The 20,802-nt window shown below is 26.5% G+C and overlaps 1 protein-coding gene across 1 annotated transcript; it reads left to right on the top strand.

The window, feature by feature from the left end:
* The first annotated feature begins 15,156 nt into the window (after nt 1-15,156).
* Nucleotides 15,157-20,049, top strand: LOC126552432 (uncharacterized protein DDB_G0287625-like). The gene is made up of 6 exons (XM_050207130.1): nt 15,157-15,282; nt 16,320-16,461; nt 17,048-17,167; nt 18,287-18,655; nt 18,935-19,225; nt 19,355-20,049. The coding sequence occupies exons 1-6, from the start codon at nt 15,157-15,159 to the stop codon at nt 20,047-20,049; spliced, it is 1,743 nt and encodes a 580-aa protein (XP_050063087.1).
* Nucleotides 20,050-20,802: the final 753 nt, after the last annotated feature.

Here is a 20,802-nt window from a genome sequence, read left to right as displayed (position 1 = left end):
ACATAAACGCGTAATTGAAATTTTCGACACAGATAAAAACACTGATAACGTATGATTGTGATAATGTTATTATTTTTTTTTGATTATATATGGGACTGATAAGTCCCGGCAGGCGTTACCAACGTTATAAAATTAATGTACTATTTTATATAATTTTTTTTTTCGCCGGGACTTTAAAGTCCCGCCAGTCTACAAAGGGTTAAATTCTTAGCTTTTTATACAAAATTGTTGATACATTTTTAACTATAAAATAATAAGCAAATATATATTATGTGATTTTAACTAGGTAACTTTGTTAATAATTAAATATTTATAGTTTGATAGGTTTTTAATAACCGTAAGTCCAGCTATAATAGAATATTTTATTATATTTTCAAGTAGGTATTTTGTCCCAGCGAAATTTTTTTATAAAAATTTATAAAAAAATACCTAACTTAAAAAAATCGAATATTTCAAACGCCTATCACTAACATAAGAAAATTATGTAAAGAAAATTATAATTTTAACTGCTGGTGAAAGTATCAAGTTTCTTCGACATATTATATATTTTTAATAACAACAAATATATTAAATCGTTTTAGGATAATATATCGTTATTTTACGCGATTTCGTAAAAAATTAAATATCACAACATTGATAAATATAAAATATTAAAAATCAAAAATCTAATTGACACAAGTATTTTTTTTACAGTTACTTAAATGAAAACTTATGAATAAACTTGTATTGGGTTTTTTAACTTTAGGTGTAAATTTACAAAAATTATGAATTTTCAATTTCAAAATTCCTTGCAAATTTTCTAGATTTTGATATATTATTTCGTAAACATTTGAACTTTTAATTCTTATAATCAAAAATTATGACAAACGATTTTTTTTTTTTTTTACTACGATAAATTCAAATTATAATAAACCTTGTATTAAATTTTAAAGCTTTTTGGAAAGCCAAATTTTTTAATTGGCATTTCAAGAAAAAAAAAAGCGGGTAAGTGGGTACCACTCTGCTGTACATAAGGTGCCGTATGGATCATTATTATATATTATAGGAGTGTTAAATTTGAATCCAATATGAATAAAAAATATGAATAAATCAAATATGAATAGTTATCATTGTATACAAAAAACGATTCTGAACAAAGATGATTTGTCAGCCTAGGATATCATTTCGAATGGTTGGTGAAAAAGGTGGTTTATGTTTTAATGGCCTGAATACATCAGAATTTAAGTTATTTTATAATATTATTGGAACAAATCTAGTTTAGCGGCCACGCGAATTTTTCGATTTTTTTTGCCGAAACCCTAGTAAATCAACGTTTTAAAAACGATGATGCAAAAAAAAATTGGCGGAAATCAATAGTTTTTGAGTTATACTATTTTGAAATTTGAGTTTTGTACATTCGATAACGGACATCGGATTACCTAATCGCTGCGCTCACTCAGACTTTTAAAAACGAACACATCACTTGACTTGCTATGCAACATAACCTCAAGTAGGAGTTGGGTTAAAATGCATTTTAAAAAATGTAAAAATGTAAAATGCATAAAATTTGACTGCGCGTGTTTCGGCACTCGTCGCTACGCTCCTCGGCGCCGTCGCTCCGCTCCGCACAAATCGAAAATATCCCTCGATTTGCTATGCAACACCACCTCGAGTAGGTCACAGGGTTAAAAAAATGCATTTTGTTGCACTGAGTCACCTAGCAGGGTTAAAAGGGGCAAAATTAATTCGACGAAAAAACGAGGAAAAAAGTGCAAAAATTTTTTCTCTGAATGTCGGGTTCGAACCCGAGATCACGATAATGGTACTTTGGGTGCAGACCACTGCGCCACACTATTTTAGCTCGAAACTTTGCATAAAATTACCCATATAAGTACATTGTAGAAAAACTCAAATTTCAAAATGGTATAACTCAAAAACTATTGATTTCCGCCAATTTTTTTTTGCACCATCGTTTTTAAAACGTTGGTTTTCTAGGGTTTCGGCAAAAAAAATCGAAAAATTCGCGTGGCCGCTAAACTAGATTTATACCATATTATTATAAGCTTAACTTATGGAAAATCTCGTATTGAATTTTCAACTGTTAGTTACTTATACAACAATTTTTATGAATTATACCTACAAAATAATTTTGCAAATATTCATGGTTTTGACGAATTTTTGTCAATATTTGAACTTCAAATGCTAATAAAAAAAATTGTGCCTATGTATTCTTATAATTTTTTAATCACTATAAGAATAACTTATGAGGAACTTTGTATTGCATTTTCAAGTATTTTGATTGGCAAAAAAATTGTATCGACACTTTAAAAAAAAATTCTCATAAAAATTGAAAATTTCTATGTTCTATAAATAACTCAAAAATGTCAAAAATTGTTGAAAATTCAATTGTATATAGATAACACTAACATAAACATTTGGTGAAAATTTCAAGTATTTACAGTGATTAGTTTTTGAATTACAACCATATAAAAAAATTTGATTTGGTCGAAAACTGGTTTTGAGTAAAAATTCCCGTTTTTCTGTCATTTTTTTTTTCGTTTTTCTCGATTTATTTAAAAACTGTTGAACAATGTTTACTCTTGAGTCTTGACCTCTATAATACACCAAGAATATTCACTTTGCCATCGGAAACCACCCCCAAAGTTTGAAATTGAAGCAATATTTCGACTAGTTATGCTGTACACAGACACACAAAAAAAAAACACACACATCATTGTAAAATCTATACATTCATCACTCCGTTCAGATTCTAAAATTTAGAAAAATCGAAAATTTCAATTGTCAGCATATAGCTTAAAAAGTCATAATATTTTGAAAATTTGATCATACTTAAATAGATAACGTAAACATCTGGAGAAAATTTAAAGTATTCACAATGATTTTTTTTTTTGAGTTACAGCAAAATAAAAAAATCGATTTTGTCAAAAACTGATTAAGGGTAAAAAATCCATTTTCCCGTTATTTTTTAATACTACTGAAAATTATCCCCGAAATACTAATTATATTAATTTTCTTTTTCAAAGAGGAGCTGAAGTTAAAAATCAAAACACTATTAGTTATTACTACTCTAAAACATGATGGCAGGCACAAAAAATAAAAACGCGCATCATTGTAAAATCTATTCATTTATCACGTCGCGTGTCGTTCAGAATCTAAAATATATTTGTAATAAATATGTTTGTATTTTTTCAAAGATTGAGTATTAAATATAGGTATTATAATATGGTAAGAGTCATACCTAATACCTACCAAGATAGTTCTAAAAAGTGTGTAAAATTACCTTTATAAAACAAAATGTGTAATTGTTTGTGAAAATAATTTACCTACCTAACTATCAATATGATAAAATCACAATATTTTAAATTACCTAGTTAATATTTATTAAAATATCTAGATATTTAATAAAATCCATTATTTAATAAAATATTATAAAAATTCTAAACTGAAAAATAATGCGATAGGGGCTTATTTAGTTTTTACTGATGATTATATTATTATTATGTATTTAATTTCTTAATTTATAAGTACTTTGTTATCTATTAGATAAAAGGTATGTATCAATATAGGCTACACAAACAATAAATATTAATATATTATTTGATATAATTGATTATTTATCATAATTATATTTTTTATAGAGTATTACATTTTTAATAATTAATAACTATATATAACTTACTTCCACTTTTTAGCACCTTAGCTAGATATGGTTTTTTATCCACCCATTTCACCATATATTGTTTTCCAATCTTTCTTTTAGACTTAATTGTTTTTGAAGGATACATGTAGAATACATTGTCTTCAATGTATTGAACTGCAATCCATTCTATTAAATACAATTTATATTATTCTTTATATCAAGTTCTAAGGCATTCATTTTGATAAAAATGTGAATAAGATTTAAGCTTCTAATGTAAATACAATTTATTTAAAGCATAAAACATTTTTAATATTTAGTCTACTATATTTAAAAATAATAGTATTACAACGACGTTTATTTGCGACGTCCGGTGTGTGTTAAAATTTTAACACATTTTTAATACGTAAAAAAATATTTATGATCCAAACCATAAATACTTTATGAATATTCGATGTACATAAGTATTGTCGTATACGCCGATTACTCGGACGTATACCAAAATAAAGTTAAACACAAAATAACGCAAAAGAACTTTATTTAAACACGACATCCGGTGGTGATCGAGTCACACGATCACCACCACTGACCCCCTTTGCTGTCTTAGCCATCTCTCTTATATATTACACTTACAATCGAATTACTATCGATTGTTTTACATTTTTCTATTACTACGTTAATTTACAGTTTATAGACACTATGACACTATGATTATTATATAATTGTTATTTTAACCCGATTAATAAATTATTAAACAAATTTATTTACATTTCTTATTATTATATCTTGCTTACTATGCTAACTGTAATATAAAGTTTACTGACACTGAATTGCACAATTGTTATTTTAACCTATTTGTGTGAATAATTAAGTATTGCTTAACTTATTGAATTTTGCTGTTTTACTTATTAGGTATCTATAGTTTTTCTTAACTTATTTCTTACGTACTAACATCTCTTATAAAATATTCATACATATAATACAACAGTATATAAAAAATATATATTAAGAAAATATCATAACACTATTTATTTTCCCTCACTCACCCATATACAACATACCAAATTCACGTTTACCATTACAATTTAAAAATGATTATAAAATTAATTTAATGATTTCATAAAAAACATAAAAAATCTAACGTAGCGACACAGGTTTTGCACTGAACTAAATAGTATTTAGTTCAATGAGGTTATGATGTTAACTTAAAGTTTGATAACAGATGAATTAATTTAACACTTAGGGCCGGTATTTCAATATCTACTTAAGCTTAAGCTTAAAACTAAGTGAAGCTTTATTATAATTTTCGGTATTTCAATCTATGTTTAAGAGATAAGCTCCACTTAGCATAGGTTTATCTTAAGGAACTCTCTGGGTATGGTTTGCAACGTGCTCTGATACTTATAATAAATATAATATATGAATTACATACCATAGCCAACAATAACCTAACATTGGGGGTGCAACAGACACTTTTTGATGAGGGTGTAACAATTATTCTTATAATTGGATTCTAAAAGTGAGCAGGTGATATCAAGTACAGATTTTCTTAACCGTGAACGATTAACACATTGACGTAGCAATTGTCGATCATCAGCGGCGGCGGAACGGCGTGAGAACGCTAGCCGCAACGAAAATTATATTATAACAATATATTATGCGGCGGCATCGTGCAGGGTCAAAGGCAGATCATCGCACGTACGCTTGCCACCCGGTAGAATAATATAGAAATATAATTACCACCCGATAGAAGAATATAGATGTCAAAATGACGCACGTCGTCGTTCAGATAACGCAAAGCGTGGGAAGAAGCGGATGCAGGTGCAGATGACCATCAGGGACCTGAAGGTACCGCGGGAGTCCCTGGACGATATATAAGGGGGCCCAGATTAGGCACATTTCAGACGTGATCCACCAGAGTTAGCGCAAGCACCTTCACGTCACCAGTTTAATATTTTATGTCTCCTGGACTTAGAATATTTTTCACAAGTTTTATTAAATTAATTAATTGGACTTAGAATAATTTTAAATAAAAAACACTTAGAATAATTTCGAGAGTTCAATTATTTCACAAAACCTTTCCAAATCGACATCATTCAACTGATTGTACGTGGCACGTTACAAATTTGGCGCAGTCGGTAGGATTCTTTCAAATAAGAATTCTTTGGTCGAACAATTTTATTTTTTCGAACTTAGAAAATTTTCGGGAAAAATATTTTTTTTTTTTCCACTTCGAAAATTTTTCGAAAAAATTTAAAATATATCCACTTCAAAGAATTCACGGAGGCACATTCGGCAACGAATCACTGTTGAAGAAGACAACTGCAGAACGTCAACTTCAGCGACTCCGAAAGAGAAAGAATCAACAAGTAACACCACGGCTCAGCAATCAAGAAGAATGGAAGCATCGACTCAAACCATCGTTGTGTAAGCATAATTTTTTTTCTTAATGTAGAATAATTTTAAGCGTCTAACTCTGTTCGCGTCTCCTTTGGAATTAAAAACTCCATCGTATAAGTTACTTTTAATTGTGAAGGTGTATATATATATATTCCCCGTGAAACATTAAATAAAATATCTTGATAAAATTAAATAAATAATTTAAAAAGAAAAAAAATTTAGAATAAGCAAAAATAAAAAAAAAAAAGAACGCAACGATTAAATAAATTTAATATTTTAATAGTACACTTAGATTATTTTTACGCATAAAATTGTTGTTCAATAATGAAATAATACAACTCTATTTCAGTTATAAAATATATAAATATTTCAAATATAAATAATTTTTCGAGAAACAAATAAATAGATATTTTTTTTTTTAAAAAAAAAAGAGACATAAATAATTTTTCAGGAAAAATAATAATAGAAATATTTTATTTTTTTATTTTAATAAATAAAATATTTTGACATAGAAAATTTTTCAGAAAAAAAAAAATAATAATTTAAAAGTTTTAAAATAAGATTTTATTTTATTATTTTATTTATAAAATATAATAGCAGAAGAATAATTTTTTTTATTATAAAAAAATTTTGATTAATAAATTTTATTTTAATATAAAAGGGAAGAAAAATATTTAATTACTTTAAGCATTTTTTTAATTACGGAAATTAAATTATTTTATTAAAATTAAATATTTTACAAGAAAATTATTTTTTTTTATGCGAAAAAATTATTTAAGATAAATATCGTAAGAATGGTATAAATAAATTTATTTTAAAAAATAATACAAAAAAAAAGAGAATATATTGTTAAATAAAAAAAATTTTTTATAATTAAGGGGAAAATATTTTATTTAAAGAAAATTATACGTGAAGAATACGGAAATAAATAATTATAGAATAAAAAAAATTATAAGTGAATTATACGTCAAGGAACACGCAAGAAAAAAAAAAAGAAAGAGTTTATTTTGTGAATTAAAAAGAATATTAATTGAGAATTTTATTGAAGGCAGTTAAGACCTTATTTATTGAATTATTGGGAAGGCAAGTAATAAGTCCTTATATATTGAATTATTTTAGGCTGAAAAAGTGCCATATTTTAAAAGTTGATGAAAGGAATTATTTTGGGGCGGATTTGAGCCATATATTGAGAATTAAAAGTGTTGAATTTATTTAGGCTGAAAAAGTGCCATATTTTAAAAGTTGATGAAAGGAATTATTTTGGGGCGGATTTGAGCCATATACAGGGTGTTCCAAATTTCATGTGACAGCAGATTTCAGCATGACGTCCTTAAATTAGAAAAAATTGACCTATGTGAAAACCTTTTTAAATCACATAAACAAAATTATTTTGATGTTAATTTTTTTTTTTTTAATTGGAACGGGGAGGTTTGAGGGGTAACTTTTAAAATTCAAATGGGAACCTATATTTTTGAAATATGATTCATATAGGGTTTATTTTTTAATAAATTTTGATGTTTCACTCATAATTTATTATGCATTATTTAAAAAGTTATTTACATTTGAATTTTGAATTAAATTTGTTAAATGCCATTAATAAAAAAATAATATATTTTTGTGCTTCTGTCATACGCCGATGCATTGTTGTACAACCTTTATAATCTGTACAGATAGTGTACAGGTAATTAAGGTTGTAACTATTAATTTATTATATTATAAAACGTGTGTTTGGTATCTTAATTTAGTTTTATATTACATGGGTCAAATTGATAATAATAAAAAAAAAAAAGAATAATACTATAATATTATGTATATTACATAATTGTACTATTTACAATGCTATCATTGAAACGGTTTTTATCTTTTCAATAATTTTACATAATACTTATTCATTTATTATTCATAAAATAAAGTTATAAAAAAAGATCATACAGTACATAAATAGGCAATAGCTAATTATACAAAATTATTGTATAAATTATATTATACAACATACAATTATGTATACAAATATATTTTTAAATTTAAATAATAAATAATAACATAACTACTTTCAAAGTTTGTCTGAATCAAGTTAATATTAGATATAACATTTCTAAACACTACAAAACGACAACATCGGTTTCAAAACCGTGTATGATTAAAACTTCGCGTTCAGCGTAATGCTAAATTATGCATAAAAATCAAATAGATTTTGAAAGAACATTACCTTTTCATAACATTAAGATATGATCAATCCAATATTAAATTATAATAACTAGGGCTTAGATGTTGTTAAATTAATTAAAATATATTAAAGACGGTTATGGCTAGACTAAGGAACTTAAAAGCTTTAAAAACAGACAAATAATAAAATGATCAGGTACAATCAGGTATAATAATATGTACACTAAAACAATACAATTTCGACTGAATTTATTTAAAATGTATTTATTATTTATTTTGTATTATTATTTTTTCTTTTTTTTAATAATTATACCCACGAATTACTACATAATATGTAGTAGTTCATGATTATACTTATTACTTCAATATCTATGTCATCGGATAAAAAAAAAACCGATAGGTTTATACATAGATCATCTGTAACATGGAGTACAATGCCAATCACATGGATGTCATACAATATTTACATAACATTAGTAAAATACATGACACAATTTGTACCTAAAAGAATTTTAATTTTTATATTCATATATGTATGTATGTATAAATGTTTTTCCTCCAATAAGTAAAATACATAAAATATGCAAAATACATATGCAGTTGCATACATACATACAAAATGTAAAGTTTAATATTATTATAAATATTATAGTTAAAGATTTTAATTTATTATAACAACATCAAAGTCCTAATCATGACATCAACATATTAGTAAGTATTTTAAATATGTCCAATTGCATCAGTATCTCTAGTATATTAAATAATACTATCATAGTATATTATCAGTATGAAATATATAGATATGAAATATGTGTAATAAATAAATTATAAGTAAAGTATAAGATAAAGTTATATTAAATTTTATTTAGAATGAATTTTTATAAGTTAATTTTCATAAATGTGAAGATATTTGAAATATGTATAATTTTGATATTTAAGAATCAATAATAACTAGGTAATAGGTATAATGACAAATTATTATCATTTAGTAAATTTTAGTAGGTACATTAAAATAAGCGAGCCATCAAAATATTATGTATGGTAAACTAAAATTAAAAGTACCTAAATTATTTATTTTTCAAAGACTATCAATTTTAAAACTTGTAATTTAATTGCCACTAATATGAAGATATTTGAAATATGTATCCATAATTTTGATATTAAGACAAATTATTTTTGTCATTTAGTACATTGTAGTATAAAATAAGTGACCTATTAAGATATGTATGGTAAACTAAATTATTTTTTGCTATATTTATTATAGTATTAAATGTGACTAATGTTTAAATATATTATTTAAAATTATGTTTAATTATTCATATGCTCAAATTAGTTTAAAAAAAGTTGCTTCTGTATGAATAACATTATAAAATATAACTACAAGTCTTTTAAAATTTAGATAGATATAGGTATGTACTAATTGTTTATAACACTCGCAATACTTAATTTATTTGCAACAAGTAATAATATTAGTTATTACTTAGGTATAAATGTATATTAAACATTTTTTTTTAATTGTATGTCCGGGAGTAGGCACAAAGGCCTAGTTCGGACGCCTATTTGGCAGAATTAAGTACCACTCCGTCCTCATATTAAACATGATTGATCATTTTAACTTACAGAATTTTGGTTCGTGCCAGAGGTTAAAAATAGATTCAATTGAACAACTATTTTTTTTTTTTTTTGATCTTTATAGCACGACAACTATGGCCATTAGCTGTATTTATAGGTTTGTTTTTACTGTGGAGGACGGTACGACGGTTGTGGTTGGACTCATGTATATGTGGCAAGGTTTTTTACCACTACAATTCCCGGGTGGTCACCCATCCGGGAACTAGTGGCAGCGGCCGGAGCTTACTCTGAATCACATTGCGTGATTAATCGGAAGCACCGACCACACCAAGCCAAATATTAATGCAACATTATAATATAATGTTGCGAACAGTGTTTAAACAAATTAGTAGAAAAAAATGAGACATTCATAAGATCAAAGTGATAGCTTTTATATGAATGATTTTATAAAATATAGACTTTTAAAAGTTATACATTTTATAATTTTATTGACACAAACTAACAAAAAATCATAAATGAAAATATTTATTAAATAAATTGTTGAATTCTATGGAGCGATTGCCCATGAATCAGGAATAAGGTAAAATAATGTCAAATATAATAGCAAATTTCAATATTTAGGTGCTGAAATTTGCTGAAAATAAAAATCAATTTTCAAACTTTAAAATATCAATAAAAAAATATAATTTAGGTAATAAAAAACTTATGTCACATTTATTTTGAAGTCTTAGACAGGTACAAATGTACAATGACATTTGGACTAACTAAGTATTTTGCTTTATTCTAATTAATTATCATACATTTTAATAAACTTTTGTCTTAAACTCAATGAAGAAAATAGATCATATGCAATAACAGATTAAATTTAAATCAATAGGCAAAGTAAAAATTAAATAACTGAATAATACATATTGAACTATGATGAAAAAGGTAATTTGAAAATTGAAATCTTAGACTGGTACAAATGTAGGTACAATGACATTTGGACTAACTTAACATTTTGCTTTATTCTAATTAGTTACCATACATTTTAATAAACTTTTGTATTAAACTAATTGAAGAAAATAGATTATATCCTATAACAGTTTAAATTTAAATCAATAGGCTAAGTAAAAATTAAATAACTGAATAATGCATATTGAACTATGATGAAAAAGCTAATTTGAAATTTGAAATCTTAGACAGGTACAAATGGTGTACAATGACTGAGACTAATTAAACATTTTGCTTTATTGATCACATCCTATAACCGTTTTAAATAAAATATTAAATAATTATAAAGTACCTTGTAAGTGTTTATAGATAAATGTACCAAATTATCAAAATTACATATTCTGAATTTTTGATGACAGTTTAAAACTAACGTAAAAATTTCCAGACGATAACAACACGTTGACAAAAATTCACATAATGATGATTCAAAAAGATCAACTTGATTGAAACAATTAGATATGTACCCAATAACTATTTAAATTTAGATTATATTTTAAATTTTAAATGTCATAAAAATTATGAAGTCAGAAACTCAGGTGTCAGGACTCAGAAGTCAGTAACTAAATGTTAAAAAAAATGTGTTATCATTTTATCAACAAACAACCACATGATACCTAAACAGTAATCATTTATCCTTATTATTATTATTATTAATCGCGGACTTATCACGTAATATAATAAATTATTTATTATGGCTTATACCACGGTTAATGCCCATACCGTATCAAGCGCTTACGAATTCCAACCTTAGAAACGTTTAAAACGTTGGTTGTTGGTAGGTTCTCATCACGATGTAGAGAAGATAGGTATCTTCTCATATACATATAAAAATGTGATTCAACATGCATTAGATTTTAGATTTTATTATCTGAAGAACAACGTATACATAATATAGTATCCAGTAAGTATTTATATTTTATAATATAAGATTATCATTTTTAACTCTTAATTTTGTAATTTTGAAAAATTGGCTGTTAAGTTTTCTATATCCACAGACATGGATATAGCACATCTCGGAATGTCGGTTTGATCAATTTTACCAGATTTAAAATCTGAATGCTTCGGAGATTGGACACCAACATTCCGTGGACACTATAGTTAAATATTATTTAAGTGTAAGTATACTTTTTAAAATTAATTATTATTGAGTACTTATTTAGTTTTTTTTTTTTTTTAACATGTTTAGTACAAATGGGTTCGTGGTGTTGATATTTATTAAATGCGAACTATTTACCTGTTTCGCTAACTCCATACAATCAACATTAAATGTTTTTTCCATTGCTGGTTGCTGAAGTTCTGTTGGTATGACCTTGTAACGGTTTGTACACTTCACTTCGGGAATCACTTAAGAGGAAGAATCGGGTTGAAACAATCCTATAATATTGTTATCCAATATAGCCAATTTATTTGTCCAAAAGCTCTGATGTGTTTTATTAATATGTATTAGTTTAAGTATTTTAGTTTTTAGTATAACTTTAAGTATCTTAGTTTTAGTTATTTGTATTAGACTATTAAATGTTTAATTTACTTTACCAATTCCACACATTTTTGTTTTAAATGATCATTCTCTTTACAGTAGTTTTAATAATTAGGTACAATGTTAGTTTTTTTTTGTTATGTTAATTATGTTAGATATGAAAGAAACCAAGTTTTGATAAACTGTAGAAACATTTCATTTTAAGTGTATTAAGGTATACATGATGTAGAAGCAGCAGTTGTGATACAACTTGTACGATATATTTACTGCTGCTGCTACAGCTGCAATGTGTGTTAGAATTAATTAAAAATTTATAAAATCTGAATTGTATACCAATTTCAATATAGAATTTCCAATGTTCTTAAGATTATCACTAGAGTTAAATCTTATCATTAATTAGCTAAGTAGCAGAGTAGGAATACTTAACCTCCTCAGCTTCCAATGAATGGAATAATAATGAAAATCTGTGCTTATAAGTCCAATTCTGTTGTACTATGTCGTATAATTTAATAGCAATATGAGATGTATACTTTAAATTAGAATGTACAATGTACATACATTGTAGACCTAAGATACTAAACCATTGTATTAGGCAAGAGGTTACCAACCTATGATCTGCAGATAACTGGTTGATTATGACAAAAATAGGTCTAAAATTGATGTTCTGTGACATTAATTCTAAGTAGTCTGTAGTGTCAAAAAGGTTGGGAACCGCTATTGGATGCATAAGATAATGTAGTTAAATAGATCATTTTACTTATATTATTTAGGGAAAACCTAAACTTTATGTAATCATATATAATCTTCATTCTCTGTACAATAACACAATAATAATACAATGATGTATTGATATTAATTTAAATGAAATATATACTTTTTATTTATTTTCATATTTATTATTTTACACAACTTAATTTCAAAAGTTTGTATTTAATTTAATTAAATTCTACCATGTCATTATATACCGCCAATGAAAAAGTTGACATGATTTTTATATACCGGGAGTGTAATAATAATTGTCGGAAATCACTGGAGCTATACAAGGAAAAATTTCCTACCAGAAATCAACCTTCTCGGATGATTTTCTCACGTTTGGTAGACAGTTTAAGGAAAACTGGACATTTTCCAGATGGAAAACACAAGTTGCACACAAGAAATGTTACTAATATTCCTGCAGAAGAAAATATTGTTACATATTTTATAGCGTTTCCAAACAATTCTTTAACCAAAGCATCTAAAGATCTTGGTATACCTAAAACGTCGATACATAGAGTTTTAAAAAGGCAAAATATGTTTCCTTATAAAATACATATAGTTCAACATCTCCGTGTAACTGATTATGATAGACGTATGAATTTCATTGCTTGGTTTAAGGTTAGTAACCATACCTATTATAATCAAAAAAAAATATTTCATTACATTTTTATTTAGAACATTCATAACATTTAGTTATCTTTTTGTACATTATTACATCGATAATTAATTTAAACAGATTAAAATGGAAGATGATCCTTCATTTATAAAGAAAGTATTATGGACAGATGAATGTAAGTTCCAAAATAATGGCATATTGAACCGTCAAAATTCTCGTTATTGGAGTGACAAAAATCCTTGTTGGATGAGGGAAAGTAATTTTCAAGTTATGTGGAGTACAAATGTATGGTGTGGAATTGTAGGTGAAACTTTATTAGGGCCATATTTTTTTGAAGGTATAATTTTTTTAGATAAAATATTAAACAGCTGAATCTGTAAAAAAATATTAAACGTTAATTTTTTTTACTCAGGTATATTAAATGGGGAAAAATATTTAAACTTTTTAAAAAATATTTTACCCATATTATTGGAAGATGTGCCTCTTGACATACGGGATGATATGTACTTCCAACAAGATGGTTGCCCAGCTCATAATACTAATATTGTAAAATCATTCTTAAATGATACATTTGGCGAAAAATGGATTGGAACAGTTGGACCGATTCCCTGGCCTCCAAGGTCTCCAGATTTAACATGTCCAGACTTTTTCTTATGGGGTTACCTTAAAGATAAAGTGTATGAAACTGAATCTGTAGACATCAATGACATGAAAGAAAAAATAAGATCTGCATGTTTAAGTTTGTCCAAAGAAACATTAAAACATGTTACTGAAAGGAAGTTAATGGAACGTTTTGAAAACTGTATACAAGAAGCTGGGCATCAATTTGAACACCTTATGCAATAATATACAAAAAAATATTTGGTCTTTTAGTAAGACGCTTCAATAATAATGTTTAGCCTATAGATCTTACACAATAAATAATTTAATAAGTACCTACATTTTATTTCATTAATCATAAACAAAGATCTTCATACAAACTTCTATAATCATCAGAAAATATTGTTGCGGTTGTAATTGCTTAGAATTTATTGTATTTATGCAATCCAATATGATTGGACTGGATATAATATGTATTGATACACCTTTATTCCTATGATTTCTTCATTATAATATCTAAATTAAATTTAAATGATTGAAACATAATATAAGCTTTTACAATAATAAACAAGAAAATCAATAAAAAATATATATGTATATTAAATTAATATACAATAAGAATAGTATATTAATAATGTATAGGTAGGTACATGTATATTTCATTTAACACAATATAAATACACAATTAAACATCATTGTATTATTGTACAGAGAAAATAAAATATATGTGATTAGATAAAGTTTAAAGTTTAGGTTTTCCCTAAATATAAGAAAAATGATCTATTTTACAATATTATCTTATGCATTTAATATATGTATATTTAATGGTTTAGTATCTAAAGTCTACACTACAATAAATGAACATTTTAATTTAAAATATACTTCTGATATTGTCATTAAATTTTATTTTACTTATAACGGTTGAAATTTTAAATTAAAATGGATAAATTTCCAAAGACTTATGAAGAATATCAAAATATGAATTCCAATGATGGTATATCAGAGTTGGAGTTTTATAAGCACGGATATTCATTATTATTTGATTCGTTGGAAGTTAAAAAACAGGTAAAGTATTCCTAATTTCCTACTCTGCTATTTAAAATTAGCTAATTAATGCTTATTATTATTTTTTAAACTTTAAAATGTTTTATTCATAGGAAGCACATAATTTTAAAATTAAAAATGATATTTTACATTCAGACTTAAGTGAAGTAACTGAATTAAGCGAAAAACTTAAGGAGGAAATTGGCAACTGTGTTTTAAAATTGGTAAATAATTAAGATTTTAATAATTTTTACTTAAGAGGATTCAATACCCGCATGTGATGTATCCATCTTACAAGTGCTTAACAGCAAATTTACCCTCAGCAGAACACGTTAGTTTAAAAATTAGAGTGAATGAAACTTTTATGAAATTTAATGGTAAGAAAACTATCTGTGTTTGTATATTGTTTTTTTTTACAATAGTTTAATTTTACAGCTAAAAAAAGCTAATAACTCACTAATAACTCACATAAAAATGAATAATCGTAAAAAAATACAAACATACAAAACACAGATAATGTTCTTACCATTAAGTTTCATAATAGGTAAACACTAATTTTTTAACTAATGGAGCTTAACGTAATCTGCTGAGCATATATTATATTCTGTTACATACTTGTAAAATAGAGAAAACAACATATGCAGATGTGTTTCCTCATAAGACTAACATACATAGAAGCAGCAGCAGTAAATACGTCTAACTGCGTTTTATCCCAACTGCTGCTGTCATATTTATGAACCTATACATGAAATGTTTCTACAGTTTATCAAAACTTGGTTTCTTTATACATATATGTGTATTAACAACATTGAAAAAAAACTAACATTATAATTGTTAAAACAACTTTTGAAATTAAATATTTAATTACTACAGGATGATTTGAAGAAGAAAAATCATTCAATACAACATAAGCATGATATCATGCTTAATGAAAATGAACAATTAAAACAAAAAGTTATGAAATTGGTAAGATAAATTTAACATCTAATAATCTACTAATACTAATAACTACAACTAAAATACTAAAACTAATACTTATTAATAAAACAAAAATACAGAAAAAGGATGTTGAAAAGGCAATGACTCTAAGTCAAATTGAGAAGCTGTTGGACAACAAGTTGGCAAGGTTGGAAAATAATTTAGTTGGGTATCTTAAAGTTCAACCACCTATTAACACAAAAAAGTTAATCCTGAAGTCAAGTTGTCATCTCAACCATCAACATCTCGTAAAACAGAAACACAAAAAAATTTAATATTGAATGTTTGGAGTTAGTAAATCAAGTAAATTGTTCATATTTAATAAATATTTAAATCTCAAAGCTAGTTGTATTAAACATGCACCTAATTAGTAATAAGTTATTTAAAAAGTATACTTACATTTAAATAATATGTATCTATAGTGCACGGAATGGTGGTGTCCACAACATTCTGATTTCAAAAACTTGGTCAAATTAATAAGCCCCGAAACATATGAGGATGAAACCATCATAAAGAGAGCAAAATCCAGATTTGCGTATTGGTCCAAAGGAGGCGTGGTAATTTAATTGGAAAATATTTCGATAAGCATATATTAAATGAGCAATTTATCATAACAGGCTCGATGTTGTACAAGCGATAGGAAACGATCGATACCGATGAAGGCATATGACATTCCATCATGCTGGCCTACTTCCATGCCTGAAGATATTGAAAAATTAACTAATGATTTTTCAAAATTAAAACAATAATCTCATATTATTAATTATAAAATATAAACACTTACTTACACATCTAAATAATTTTTCAGATTCTAATAATTCTAAAATAGAAATGAATGCTCATGTGACTGAGACAAAACTATCAACAGTTGACAGTCAACCTAAGTCTGAACAGAACCGAGGTAGTATGGTTAGCTGGCGATCGCCAAGTTTGAAAACGTTTACTTCATAGTTTAGTAAACATACAGTCACTGTTATTAAATGATTAATAGAATTAGATATATGAATGCAAATTTATAATAATAATACAATTGTTGTATTAAGCAATACTGTAAATTCGTAGTCACGGCATATTGTAATAATATAAAAATTAGAACATAGGAAGTATTAACTATAAACATACACTACGTAAACATTTTTAAATAGACACTATTTTAAACAATAATTAACATAGGTATAAGAACAATAATTGTAATAACTTTTAGCATGTAAGCAATAAATATGTGTAAGTAGGTTAAGATATGGATATATATATATAGGGTTATGATTTTATAAATAAAGGGAGACCAGAGAGTGAGTGGTCTTGTGACTCGGCCACTGCTTAGGGCTTAGATTCTCTAAAGTGTAATATTGAATTCTGTTGTGTGTTTATGTCTATATGTACGATTTGATCGGCGTATACGACAAAGTGGCGCCCAACTAAGGCTCGTTACCTACCGAAGTTTAAATTGTGTGTGTGTGTGTGTGTTTTTACATTTTTGTGTGTACAATTGTCTGAACATACGAACATTTTATTTTCGTTATTTTACGAAACCAAGTCTGCGCGTATATATTGTGTATACGATTGACTGTACGGATTTGAGAAGTTTTTTCGAAGTTGATTTTCGACAACAAGCTAGGAAGAACGTTTTCTTCTTCTAACACAGTCAAATTCAACGACATTATTGAAGCATTTGACGGAAAGCAGAGGAAGTTCCCTGAATCCAGAACGCGGTCAATCTCGACAGCAACATCGTTCAGAGCGATATCGAGAACATCAACAGGGGTAAGTATACTCAATTTTACTTCAAAGAAAATTTTTTTTTTTGTTGTTGCACACATAATTTTTTTTTTTATATATTAGAGTACCCATTATACTAGAAAAATAATTCCAAAAATTCTTCATACTGTAAAATTTTTTTTTTCGAATGGATAAAAATTTTAAATTTTAAAGGACATGAGCAAAAATAACATCTTAGAATTTTCAATAACAACGTTAACAGAGATTTACAATAAAAAAAAACCTGAGTTAATTGACATTTGTATATCACAAAATTTAAAATCAACAGGAACAGTTCGAGAATTGAGAGCTCGTTTATCAAAATATTTTAAAGGTAACATAGAACTTGACGATATTAGAGAAACTTTAACAGAAAGAGAAAAACAGGCTGTAATTAATATCTCAGTGGAAAATAGAATCAAAATAGAAGGTATTGAGCTTGAGGAAAATTCAGAGGAAGAGAATGACTATTATAACTTAAAAACGAAAGAGGAAGTAGAGAAATCAAAACAATTATATGAAAATATCAATACCAAAGCTCAGGACATAACTAATACAATCGAAAAAATTATAAATAACGATAAAAATCAATACATAAATAACTCTGACAACATATATGAATCATTAAATTTTAACGAACAAAACACAGAAGGAAACAGTAGTGACAATTTCGATAGGTTTAACATTTTAAATAAAAGTTTCCATAACAAAGATAAGAATATTCTCCCAGAAAATTCAGAAAAAGAAAACAATTTAAATACTTTAAAAATTAGCAATAATACTTGTGAAAATCATATTACTTCTGACAACAAAAAAAATAAAGAAGTGTCATTCGACGATAAAAATAAAAAAAAACAATCATCTAACGAGTTAAAAATTTTACAAAACATGACCGACAGAAAAAGAAATTTACAAATGACACCCGACTATTTTACAGGCAATGAGGACGTAAAAAAATTCTTAAAACAATATTCTATGATAACTGACTTTAATAACTGGGACGAAAAAGATAAACTAAAATTTTTACCAATGTTTGTAAAAGGAACTGCGAGCAATTTCTTAGACAATTTAAATAATTTAAAAACAAACTGGACATGGAAAGAGATAGAGGATGCGTTTATTGATCAATATCTACCTATTGATTACACTACCATTTTAAAGACAAATTTAGAAAATAGGAGACAGGGAGAATCAGAGTCAGCAACAAGTTTCATGACTGAGATCGAAAGTTTGTGCAGACAAATTGAAACTCACATGAAAGAAGAGGATATATGCATTTACATTTTAAAAGGACTAAAAGAGAATATTTTACATACAATTTCTATGCAAGATAATACAACTTTAAAAAAATTAAAAGAAAATCTAAAAAAATACGAACTTATGCAACATAGAATTAATAACAGAGGCCCGACAATTAACAATTACACTGACTTACTAAATTTACAAGTGACTAAATTACAAGAGTTTCATAAAAATAAAGAAATAAAAAAGAACGAGGAACACACTGAAAACTTATTATTAAAAATAGAACAACTTACGGAAGAAGTTAAAAGAATGAATATGCTGGGAAAGAATACAAATAGATCTGTAGATTTTAGAGAAAATAGATATTATGACGATTATGAAGACAAGAGTTACTATAGAAATAATGAGACAAGAGGCCGTGATTATAATAGAAATAAAGATTACTATAGGAAACCAGAATATAGATACAAAAGTCCATACCCAGGAAGATCGCGAGAATCAAGCAGGGATTCAAGAAGATATAATAGAAACCGATCTTTTTCGAGAGATAATCAGCGTAGAAATAGAGATAGATCATATTCAAGAGAGAGACCAGACTCACGTGAACAAAGTTACACTAGAGAATCACAAAGAGATAATTATAAGAGACAAGATAGTCGAGATAGACAAAGCAGATCGAGGACACCGGAACAATATAGAAATAAAGATAAACAAAAAGAAATGAGAGGTGAAATGGAAAATATAACGTGTTATAAATGTGAGAGAAGAGGACACTATGCAACACAGTGTGATAATGTAAAAAACTAAGAGAGACCGGGTTTGAAGCAAAAATCGGACAACAAACTCGGGAAGAAAAAAAACAGTTTACTGAAATAGCAAATAAAGAAAAAGAACAACATATACTTTTTGTAAAAAACTGGTATGATAATATACAAATAGGTCACATAGGAAAAATTAACCAATATAAAAAAGAACTTGAAAACAACCTCGGACAAAATAAAAATGAATTATTAACAAAATTAGATAACATTAAAAAGAAAAACCAGGTTTTATCCATAGAAATACAATTTCAAAATAAAAAAAAACAAGCAATAATAGACACAGGTTCAAATATATCTTGTATTGAGTATTCTTTCATAAAAAATAAAAATTTAATAACACCAGAAAAACAAACAACTATTACAGGAGCTGACAACTCTATTCTAGAAAATATGGGTACGACACAACTAAAAATAAACATATTAGGAACGGAATACGAAATTAAGGCTTACGTAATCAAAGGTTTAACATGCGAATTTTTATTAGGTAATAATTTTTGTTTGAAATATAATTTAGTTATAGACTTTGATAACAAAGCAATAAATTTTAAAACGGGAGATAGTATTAAAATGGACAAAATATGGGTTGAATACAATGGGATAACTAACATAGGAAAAGAAAGAGAAAATATAGTAGGAAAAATTATAGTAACTCAAGATATTTTAATTCCACCGAAAGTAATAACTAATATACAAATTAAAACGGATATAAAAATAGACAATGAACAAATGATTATAAATC

The sequence above is a fragment of the Aphis gossypii genome, chromosome X (assembly GCF_020184175.1).
Source record: "Aphis gossypii isolate Hap1 chromosome X, ASM2018417v2, whole genome shotgun sequence".
NCBI lineage: Eukaryota > Metazoa > Arthropoda > Insecta > Hemiptera > Aphididae > Aphis > Aphis gossypii.
Note: the sequence above shows the minus strand (reverse complement) of the source record. Positions and strands in the feature narration are given on the sequence as shown.

Excerpts from the sequence above, each read along its gene's own strand:
- LOC126552432 (XM_050207130.1), top strand. The coding sequence starts at position 15,157 with ATGGATAAATTTCCAAAGACTTATGAAGAATATCAAAATATGAATTCC. Across the intron at positions 15,283-16,319 it reads CGTTGGAAGTTAAAAAACAG|AAAAAGGATGTTGAAAAGGC; the intron begins GTAAAGTATTCC and ends ACAAAAATACAG. Across the intron at positions 17,168-18,286 it reads GGTTAGCTGGCGATCGCCAA|GAACAGTTCGAGAATTGAGA; the intron begins GTTTGAAAACGT and ends TAAAATCAACAG.